The sequence below is a fragment of the Gambusia affinis genome, linkage group LG19 (assembly GCF_019740435.1).
Source record: "Gambusia affinis linkage group LG19, SWU_Gaff_1.0, whole genome shotgun sequence".
In the NCBI taxonomy this organism is placed as follows: domain Eukaryota; kingdom Metazoa; phylum Chordata; class Actinopteri; order Cyprinodontiformes; family Poeciliidae; genus Gambusia; species Gambusia affinis.
In genome coordinates, this window is record NC_057886.1 from 11,079,633 (window position 1) to 11,090,959 (window position 11,327).

Below are 11,327 nucleotides of genomic sequence, written 5' to 3' on the forward strand. Positions count from 1 at the left end.
TGAAAGCGCACCCCACACACGCCAAATGAGATTATTTGTCTGTTAATCTGAGAATAAGAATGTGAGGACCAAGAAAAAAAAAATCCATGATTCAAAGTCAAAACCTTCAATGTTTTTATTTAAATTTGTAACTTCCACATAACGTCTTATGTACCATCCTTCTCCAGATGGAGCACAACCCAAGTCAGGCCCCCATGTTCATCACATTTCATGCTTTCCTATTAGAGGAGACAACAGTTGAGCTGTTTGGCTACAAAGTCAAGACTTTTTTTTTGTTTTGTTTTTCATTCTAATGAGGCAACCGTGCCAAAGAATGCAACGCCGCAAAGTGTAACAGCATAGTGGTGATGTTCTTTTCACCACAATTACTTGCTAATTTAACTGTAGAACTGCATCATATATCATATGCCTTGATATATTAATAAATATATGTGAACATCCTGTTTCTGTTGTAAAAGCCAGGTGCATTGCAACCACGAAGTGGGGGAAGCAATGTATTAAAGTATTTTGAACCTGTGTAAGATAAGACAATCTGAAACCAGACACGTTACATCCAAACAAAACTACCTACTCCTCCGAAAGCACCTAGTTTCCACTGTTTTCTTGCGAATCGTGCAGATTATGATTCTTGATACTGAGGTGTTTTTCTTCAAAGCTGCCTGTACTTAGAGTTTTATCTGGTTTCCGTCAACATTCGTCAGTTCATCCTCTGTTTATCTGTTTCTCTTATACAATATTTTGTATGTGCGCCCTCTGACACAGTTCTTTTATTGTTTCCTGTGATAATGTTGTGACACATTTGCATCGTCTCCTGCAGGTGCGTGTGGAGAAGCTTCCTGCTCTTGCTTAAATTTTTAAAATTGAGCAAGAACAATGCTTAAAAAACAAATGTAAAAGTGCATACAGCTCATTTGAGAAAAGGAATAAAAAAAGAAAAATAAGCTGTGGCTATAGCTGGATGCTCTCGCTGTAGATGTGTTTAGGTTGCGTTTCTCGGAACAGTGGTCTTGGTTTCCGCCACTTGCTATAACTTGTGGCACCGTTTGGTTTACATCTCGCTCGCGACCATTCTTAAGTGGTCCCTCCGAATCGTATGCTGATACAAAACATGCACTTCTCATCGCTGACATTTTGCCTACAAACACACAGGATGACACGTTTCACACCTCAGTGTCCTGCGGAGCATCTTCGTGAAGAAAATATAACTTTTGACCACAAACCTCCCGCTTAAGTAAACATCCAGCTTACCTACACTTTGCAAGCAATTTTTTTTTTTTTATTTCACCCAAGCTATGTGTTTTATGTTTCAGCTTCAACTGGACACGTCTTGTTTGGACAGCTTTAAGATTTATAATAATTGGACAACCACTTAAGAGAGCACATGAACTAGCTTGAGTTGCCAGTGTTAATAAATTACCAACATGCTTTTTCTTCTTGTGTGGTAATCTTTAACTTCATCAACTGGAGCATCTCAGCTGACGTCCTATTAGTCATTTTGGTTCAAAATGGCTTGTGAAAACAACGCAACTTCCAGCTTTTGAAATGGCAACGATTTCGAGACAGTGCATTATGACACTCTTGGATGAGAGTCTGGCAAGTTGACAGACATTTGTGCTACTAAATAGGCTTTGTTCCTCTAAAGGTGACACATGGTGACTGCTCACCTACTGTTTCTCCTAACTCTACCCACATTTACTGTAACTAGACTTTCACCTTCACAATTACCGACTCTTGTTGTGTGTTAGACTGCTGGTGGTTTTAGTGTAAAAAGAAGACCATTATGTGCCGAGAGGTGGCAGGAGAGAAAGGTCAGAACCATAAAACTATTGGTCAAAATACAGTATGTATTCCTATTGACCCTTGATCTGTCTGTCTGTCTATCTACGTGAAAAATTATAGTCACAGTTGCGTTTCATCTGATCTGTCTGAAAAACTTTTTTCCAAGAGGAAACGGACAAAACTCTCTAGTCTAGTTCAAATCTGGTAGAGACGTATTACAAAAAGTTAAAGCAATTAAAGTTTTGGTGAAATGGCTCACCTCCCGGGCAACAGTGAGTAAGACGAGGCCAAGAAAATTGGAGAAAAATGTTTTTATACTATCGTTTTCAATTTATACAATGCAGATGCCTCCCTGTGTTTCACAATTTTATTTTATTTTAACTTTTTTTTTTCTTTTTTTTTACGAAAGATAGAACTGAACACATAAATCCTATTTATCCACATTTCTTTATCAAATCACAAAGGAAGAACATCTCAATGCTTGTCTGGGATCAAGACACCCTAAAACTGAGACAAGCACAAATTTAGCTGGACTGAATGATTTAAGACTGAGTAAGTTTAGATTTTCTTGCCTTCTGGCCACAACATGTTATTTTATAATTTATGCACAAAAAGGAGGAGTTTGTCCAGTGCAACATTCATGAATTACAGCACAGCACACTTTACAGAGGTACATTTGTAAAACAGGAAGATGAAAATCATAAATTATTTTCCTTTCACCTCCCAGTCTGTACTGCTTTAAAATTCTGACTTAATCCACTGAAGTTTGTTCTTGCGTTGTGGCGAAATGTGGAAAACCTTCAGAGGTCTTAACACTTTTCCAAGTCAATGTAAAAGCTGGAGAAGGTTTGAAAGTAAGTGAAGGTATTGCTTTATTGATTTAAAGAATACAGAGAATTGTATTACACACATAGTATGAAATTCCACTTCACAGAGAAACAAACCTTGATTTAATCACAACCAAGATTCTATACTGAGTTTTAGTCTTTATTTTAACTACCAAAACTTAATAACAATCATAACATGTAAAGTATATCCCTGTACATTTATTACAATTATACGGTTAGTATTAAAATGTGTGCCAACACCTTCTTGAAATGCATTCTATGACATTGGTTTCCTGATGCTTCCGGTCCTAAAATCCCTGAGAAACAGTGAACTGAAGCCTCCTCACAGAAATATGCAAGGTATCTATGTGTTTCATTGATGTTAGACGTGTCATGGTTGTTACTAAAAACAACTCAGAAAAAATAGGATTTTTTAGATTTTATAGATGAACTCCTCAAACTTTTAATTTGCCAGATTAATTTTATTTGCTCTCTAAGTATCAGATTGCGTTTTCATCAAACCCAATCTGAATGTTTTATTTTTTTTAAATAAAAGATTAGTCAAAGTTGGTAGTACATTACAAAAAAAAAAAAAAGACGTACATTTTTTTAAAAAAATCTATGCTACACATAATACTTGTTTTCCAGTTTAAAATAAAACTATTGAAACAACATTTACAAAGTACCATTTTATGATCCAGTCTGTCCTCTCTCTTCTTTGTCTTTGTAGACATTGTCTTGTAAACACATATGCTTGCCTTTTGAAAGTGTGCATCTGTTGGGGAAGTGCATCGCATGCATCACTTGCCTCTGTGGTCCATGGTTTCAAGAGTTTCATGCATGTCAGCGTCCTGCAAGCACATCCTCAGCGCCTCAGTGTTCCTCGCATGTCCTCGTAAACGTCGTTGCCGGTAGCAACACGCCTCGGTTTCACTGCATTGTTTGAGCTCTTGGTCTGCTCGCAAAAGATTGTCAACAAGTTAGACTGGTTTAAAATGGGGAAAATGAGTTTGAAACCAAATACAAACAACTTAAAAAAAAAAATAAAAATCAAGAAAATACATGTTTTTCAATAGTTTGAGTGACACATTTTTTTTGTTCTGGATAAAAAGCACCATCTTCGTGCTTTGCAACAGATCAGACACACAAATAACACAAGTCAAAATGATCAGGACAAATTTAAAAGCATTTCTGGATAAAATGTTTAAAATATGACATCTGGAATAGTAATCTGTGACATGTAAAAAGCTGCAAAACAACTCATTAGATCAGGTTTGATATAGTTTCATAAAATGCATATTTAACAGAATTTTCATTAGACTGTTTTCTACTGCTGCCTCAAGCTACAGGTTAAACGCTGGTTTGATATACGCCTGTTCCGAAACGACGTACATCAAAGATATGTGTTGGGGGCCCCATTGTTTCCGTGTCACATGCTACTTCTTTGTTAAACATTTCTTATCAGTGCAATGCGGTGGCTGTGCAATTCCACATTTCCTCCAAGTTTCACAAGGTTTCAAGTTTGCATGTGTTGCATCAGTGTTAAGACACGATGAACAGATTGATGGCTAAAACCTTCTTGTAGTAAATTAATAAGATGCTAAAATGATTTTTCTTTACTTCTGAGAAAATATTCCCTTAGTTGTTAAAACTCCAGGTCTTTTAGCCACCTATGATGTAAGCAGCTGTGCTCTACTATGACAAACACTGGGATATATTTTGAACGAGGTTTTTTGTTCCAACTCATGACAAATCCCTGCTATTGTTTATGTTTTATGAAACATTGCACACTTGAGTTCCATTGTGCAAGCTGGGATTTCTTTTACATACTTTTATCTCTTCTAGGCTTTATTATTGTAATTTCCTACTTGCTTACATAAACACAAAAAAACATGAAGCATCTGCAAATGGTTACCATCTAATTCATTAATTTACTGACTAGGTCTGATTTTTGTACATTAAGCGATTTCTTGTTTGGCATCTGTGGTTTCCTGTCTACAGCGATATTTAGAATAAGACCATTTGAATTTGTAGAGCTCTTCACGGACCTGCACCTCCTCAAACCTTTACATTCATTTGTCCTTAGTTGGTGTCTGAGGTTCTAGCAGCTGTGCCACATTCAGGGATTAAAACAAAACCTGACGGAGCATTTTTAACCGTTGTTTAACTTTCTGGAACTGCTTTCCAAAAAGTTTGAATACTATGAATTGAGTTTTTAGCTATCTTCTAGGAAGCACAGTAATATTTAAAAATGCATTTTATTAAATAAATTGAGCTTTGGGGGGGTTGTAATCCTATATTTTCTAGCACCTTTTCTCTTCTTTTGTTCATGTCTTTAAAAGTGCTACATAAATCTTTTTTTTTATTATTTTACTTTTGCTTTTGATGTTGAAACAAAAAGGGTTTCAGTTTAGCTAATTGTCTTTGAAAGACCTGTGAAGAAGTTCAGTATTATAAGTACAAGTTCTTCCTGTTCACAGAGTTAGAAACCTCATTGTGCTGTTAGGTTTGAGGTTCAGGTTCTTGTTGACTTGTTATCAGTTTGGCTAAAAGAATATGAGTGACACTTCATGTCAGGAAGGCTGACTGATCCTGAAACCCCCGCGGAGACACAAACAGCAGTTGTGAGTCAAAGGGAAACAGTGAACTTAAGAAACTCCACAAAGACAAAAACAACATGAATTCGTACCTTGCGAGTGATAAACAGGACAAAGCCCAGCATCATGATGAGCAGGACACCAACAAAGATGCCGACCACCAGCAGCACCATGTTCGTATCTGCTCCTTCACAATTTCTCTGCGGAGGAGTTGATGGTGATGGCGTTTGTTTTCTTTTCTCTTAAAATCAAAACCATATGTCATTATTTATGCTCCACAGTAGAGTCTCTAGGAAAGCATTTTTGTATTAAATAATATTGTGTCTCGTTGTTTTCGTCTTATCAGAGGGCTAAAAACTTTGATAGGAAAACACCCAAAACTAAGCAGTGATGTGATTCATGTCACAATCTTTGCTTGCTAATTTTGTTTTAAACGGATTTATCTAAGTATGAAAGCCTTTCTAACTAAAAAGCCTTTAACTATAGTTAGTTTTTATTTGCTTTATTAGCAAGTAGCAACATCTAGGACAAAATAAATACTCACCAGTCACCACCAGCAGCACAGATCCATCACCTTTTGTGGTGATGAAACTATAGTCTTCTGTTTTTGAATAAGCACACCAATATGGTCCTGTGTCATTTTCACGCAAGTTTTTAATGAGAATGTCATAGTTGGGGAAACTTCCATGCGTCTGAACTCGTTCTTTCATTCCTTGATGAATTATTTCTTTTTTTGGCTCTCTGTTTATTGAAACAATCTCAGTCTCAATGAGACCCATTTTCAAGTTCAGATGATCTTGAACAGACCCAATTCTGCACTGGATTGTAATGGATTGCCCAACTTCTTTCCACACCACACCTTTCATCTCTACACAAAAAAAGCCAAAACAAAACAAAACAAAACACAAAAAGCCAGTTTTAATACCCCCATCACATTGTCTTAAACACCCATGTAAATGTTTATAATTTCATTTGACTGAGTCTTACCTGCTGTGTAGCAGAGGCAAAGGATGGTGGACATTTTCACCCAGACAGCAGACATGCTGAAAGTTGACATTCGCAAAGTTCCGTCCGGTTCTGACGCCGCAGTCAGAAACGTTTTCAATCACATAGTCGAAGTTGACAGCTCACAAAAACACATGACCTATATAGAACAGCTTTCATGTGGGCGGGAAGCTGTCAGCATATTCAGTTTGCAACCCACTCTTATTTATCTTTGACAACACGTATAAATAGAAACTACATTTGGCAAGCAGCCGGTGCAGGAACTGAGACTACCTTAAGAGTTTTTTCAATTTCTTTCGAAAGTGGATATAAAACACTTAGTTTTGGAGCTGCAGTCTGAAGAAAAATAACAGAGAAAAGTTGTATATGTTTGGTTTCTTCATGCTTCTGGTCCTGAAATCACTGAAAAACGTTTGGCATTTAAGGGGTACTATTTCAGATTTTGATCCATTTTATTTTCATTGCACAGGAAGCATATTTCCAGTCTAAGGCCGGGGATTTTAAGTTGATTTTGCAGAATTAGAGAAGTCGACACTATGGTAAAGACACAGGAAGTATTATTGAAAGACTTGAAACATTTGGCCTGGCTTTCTTTTTTTTAGATGGTTTATTTTCCGTAGTGCAACAAAGTCATTCTGAAAACTCTTATAATCGTCATATTTGTCCTTTCCCAAGTAAATTGGCATGAAATAGTTAGAATTGTTAAAATAATTCACTGCCAGCAAGAAAGGTGGTGAATCACACTTCATCAAACAATTTGGTTTATTACTCAACTTCACAATTGTGCAATTTGACGTGTTTTTCTATCACAAAACTGAAAACAGTGGCATTAAAGTTTGTGCTTGAAGAGATAACAAAATGAAAAAAGTTTAAGTGAATACATTTTTTGCAAGCAATTATAAATATACTGCTTTGATGATTTCTTGTTAGTATATTTGCAAACTACCTGAGCTATGTTCAGAAAAAGAAAAGAGTAGAAAAGAGAAGTGGCACCATACTATTCTTGTTAGCAGTGTTAGCAACAAAATCTTTAAGCTGTTGCTCTCACAGTTTGGCAAGACGTCTTGCAGGTTTGTTTCAATAACAAGCTTCCTCAATCCACTAACAAAAAGCCCAAATTTGTGGCGTGTGCAACAAGAGGTTTTCCTGTTCTCTCTGGATCTTTGCAACTTATCAGCCTGTTGGAGGCTTTTTTTTCTCAAGGCTTGGCCAGTTAGTTTAGTTAAAAAGCTACATCTTAGTAGCTAGGCCACAAGCTATGCTAACTATTGTGAGATAACTTGAAAAAGGCTCTGTGAGATGCTAACATTTTGTGAACACTCCAGTCTTGTTCCAAACTGTAAACAGAAGTTCTTTGAGCTTTGTTTTTTTAGAATATCTTTTTTTTTCTTGCCAGTCTTCCAGAAAGGCTTTTTCTTTTTCTTTTTTACTATTTAGATGAATTCTGAAGCAGCAAGATATTTTCTGTTTATTTTTCATTCTTGTAATTATACCATTCTTAGTTGTTTTCTATCACAAAAAAGCTGAAAACAGTGGCATTAAAGTTTGAGCATGCATATTTTTAAAACTTTTTGTTTGTTTGTTTGTTTTCTTTCAATCTTTTACATCTCATATGACATATAAATGTAATTCTTACTGAAAAGAAGGTGGATTGCCAGTTTTACTTTGTTTACACTGCCCTCTTGTAATGGATGTGATAAAAGCCGACATGAAGGTTGTTGGTTTGAGGGTAGAAAATACAGAGGACGAGACGAAATGGATACAGGATGTTTCGCTGGGGAGACCTAGGAAAACCCGGAACAGATTAAAAGGAAGAAGAAGAGAACACTGCCCTCTTGTGGCAATAAAGCAAACGTGACTGTTTCTTCTGCTTGGAGGAAACAGTCTTCAGGCAAAAACTAAGTGTAAGAGTTATTTGTCCGAGAACAAAATGGATATATTTATGCTTAGTAAGTAAGGTGGGGTAGCGAACCTATGCATTTGCAGTCAGACAAAATTATTGCTTTTATAAATAAAAGTAGCTTCAAAAGTAGCAGGCACTTATATTATGGAGAGCAAAAGTGAATTGCGGTATTTCTCTGTTAATCAGTTAAAATACAACAAAAAACAATATGCTATAATGCATGGTTCATGAGATTATTCATGCTTTACATGTATTCTTTATTCATGAGTAACAGTGTGTGACTTTGACCAAGGGATACATCATGCAAGAAAAATACAAAAACACTTGCTTTATTTTTCTCCAAAGTCCTTACTTATTGTTTCCACCTTCATTTTTTCCTTCCTGATTGATATAAACATTCTTGATATTGACTTCTGCATTAATAGTTTGTAATATCTTATCTAAAATTATAATTGTACACTTCTATTCAAGTAAAACCTTATTAAAACAGAGAATAAAATGGTAAAAAAGAAAAGAAAAAAGGAGCATGCAAAGACAAAACAATACAGGTGTAAATACTAGTCATGATAATGATTTTTTTTCCCCTCATCTTTAACTGTACACAATTTGTTCAAGTGTGGCATCAGCTGACACTTTTGCACACATGCAAAACCTTGGTTTAGAAATCTGAGTGGTTTGACAAGCGATGTAGTTTTTAACACGCATCACTTTTGACGCTGTGGTCCAGGGTGTTGGGTGACTCAGTCGGGTTTGCAATCTGCACCCTCTCAGTCTCATCCTCAGCTTCAGCCTCAACATGCTCTTCCTCCACACAAGAATGGGGTGTCTCAGCATAGACATATGTCTGCTCAACTGTGATGTCTGAGGACCGTGTCTGTTCAAAAGATTACCATGTCAGATGGATCAGAAGGGAGTTCATCAATAAATGTGTAACACAGAATGGAAGTGTTCTTACATACTTCAGAAATAAAAATGTGTAGGTTAAATTGGTAGAAAGGTAAAGCTTGTATCAGAGGATGTTATTTCTGTTTAACCACACTGAGTTGCGGTTTTGCTCATCAGGCAGGATGAACAACAGAAACACCAATTTTGTGCATTTGCAACACAGTTTAACGCCACAAAAGCAATAAAAGCAAAACAGCAGGAGAAAGTTGTAAACAGCACTACATTCAAAGTGCAAAGTCGAAATAATTAAGAGTAACTGGAACATCCAAATTTATAAAACAAACAAAGAAATATGTATTAAAGGTTATACTCATACTGGACGTTATTTTTGGCATTTTGTACTAAAATTGGTGTAACTCCTAGTGTTCCTCCAAACCCTCTAAATGCTCATTGAACTGGTAATTTCTGTCACAGTTATGCTGGTGGATTCTTATTTATATCTTTTAAAGAAACGGACATGTAGAATTCTGCTAAATCTTTTTTAAAACACAATTTAGTATTGCACCTGCACAATGTGAGAATTGCACTGTAATAAGAGCCCAGATATTGAAGGCACAGACAGACACATTAAGTTGGCATTCAAAAAAAGTTAAAAGTACCCTGCGCTTGATCCAAACGATGAAGATCAATATGCTGCCAAGGAAGACGACTGCAACAGGGACAGCATACACCAAGGGCATGTTCATGGCTGGTTCATCAGAGCCCTGCACCGCTTCTGCTCTGGCATAACTGTTTTCTTCAAGTTTAGACAGAGAGGTTAAAAATCTGCTTTTAAAGTGAAGTTAAAAATAAATGCAAATATCTTTGTTTGGATTCGGACAAAACAGAAAACTCTGAAGTATTACTTTCTGCTTTCGGTTTAAATATGTGTACATTTTGCAAAAGCATATTTACATCACTGCCAGATCAGATTCACAGTTGGAGTTCCTCCTTGCTATGGTGTGCGCGTATTCATTTAATTTCATGTTTTGTGCGAAGCCTTCTTGTGCTAAATGCAGCAGTAATTTACAAGAAAAATATTTTCACCTGGGCTGCACAGTGGAGCAGTTGGTAGAGCTGTTGCCTTGCAGCAAGAAGGTCCTGGGTTCGATTCCCGGTCGGGGATCTTTCTGTATGGAGTTTGCATGTTCTCCCTGTGCATGCGTGGGTTCTCTCCGGGTTCTCCGGCTTCCTCCCACAGTCCAAAAACATGACTGTCAGGTTAATTGGTTTCTCTAAATTCTCCCTAGGTGTGAGTGTGTGTGTGCATGGTTTGCATGTTTGTCTTGTAAGTTGTGTTTGTGTTGCCCTGCAACAGACTAGCGACCTGTCCAGGGTGAACCCCGCCTCTCGCCCGGAACGCAGCTGGAGATAGGCACCAGCAACCCTCCCGACCCCATTTAGGGAAGAAGGGTGTAAAGAAAATGGATGGATGGATGGATATTCTCACCTTTGACGGCAACGATCATGGATCCTTCACCTTTTATCATTTCTTTGTCGTCTGAATACAAACACCAGTATGCTCCTGCGTCATCAACAGTCAGGTTTTTAAGAAGAAAATCTATGTCTGGGAATGTTCCTTTAAACTGAACTCTGTCCTTCATATTTTTGACATCAGCTAATTTTTCTCCAGAGAATTTCATTCTGTCTCTCTGTGTTTTGCTCAATTTGTTTTTGTTAATTATTTTAGCAATATCAAAATCTGCCCAGAGGCCCCTTTTAAAATGCAGAGAACGATACTTCATTGTCCTGGCTCTACACTGGATTGTGACGGATTCTCCATCTTCTCTCCAAACCACTTCTTTCATCTCTGAATATGAAAACAAAACATTTCATAAGATAGTCACAAAGCTTCAGCAGCATCAGTTAAATTGTTGTTAGGCCAAATAAACAGAATGGTGGTTTGCCATTACATCCTTCTCAGGCTTACCTGCTGAATAGCACAGACAAAGAATGGCACAGATCTTCACCCAGACTGCAGACATGTTGACATCTGCCTTTGAAAAGGGTCTCTCCAGTTATGATGCTGTACTTGTACATGTGCTCTTGTTTTTACCACATTGTGTAGATTCACATGTTGCAGGAAGACGTCGCAAATACTGCTGGCGTTTGTCACAGACGTAAGACACACATTTCCAAGAACTCATGCTGTGCAAACTAAACTGCCAAAATAAATGCATGACAATGGTGCACCAAGAACATAGAAGAGAAATAAAAACCAATAAATGCAGGCAATAGAAAAAGGTAAATAGCATATGAAAGATTGGTTAATAAAAAAAAGATAAAGTTTAT

General features: G+C 36.9%; 1 protein-coding gene across 3 annotated transcripts; it reads right to left on the bottom strand.

Moving 5' to 3' along the window:
• Positions 1-981: 981 nt before the first annotated feature.
• On the bottom strand, positions 982-11,229 carry LOC122822452. Of its 3 annotated transcripts, XR_006369152.1 has the most exons (7): positions 10,966-11,229; positions 10,486-10,845; positions 10,083-10,223; positions 9,656-9,792; positions 7,845-8,985; positions 6,191-6,347; positions 5,748-6,071 (listed from the first exon to the last, which is right to left on the bottom strand). XR_006369152.1 is itself a non-coding variant. In XM_044101138.1 (4 exons), the coding sequence occupies exons 1-4, from the start codon at positions 6,258-6,260 to the stop codon at positions 3,472-3,474; spliced, it is 633 nt and encodes a 210-aa protein (XP_043957073.1). In that variant the 5' UTR covers positions 6,261-7,991; the 3' UTR covers positions 982-3,471. The 3 variants fall into 3 exon arrangements, 1 of the variants encoding a protein (XP_043957073.1); XR_006369151.1 differs by having other exon boundaries at positions 6,191-8,985; XM_044101138.1 differs by lacking the exons at positions 9,656-9,792; positions 10,083-10,223; positions 10,486-10,845; positions 10,966-11,229 and adding exons at positions 982-3,561; positions 5,296-5,444 and having other exon boundaries at positions 6,191-7,991.
• Positions 11,230-11,327: the final 98 nt, after the last annotated feature.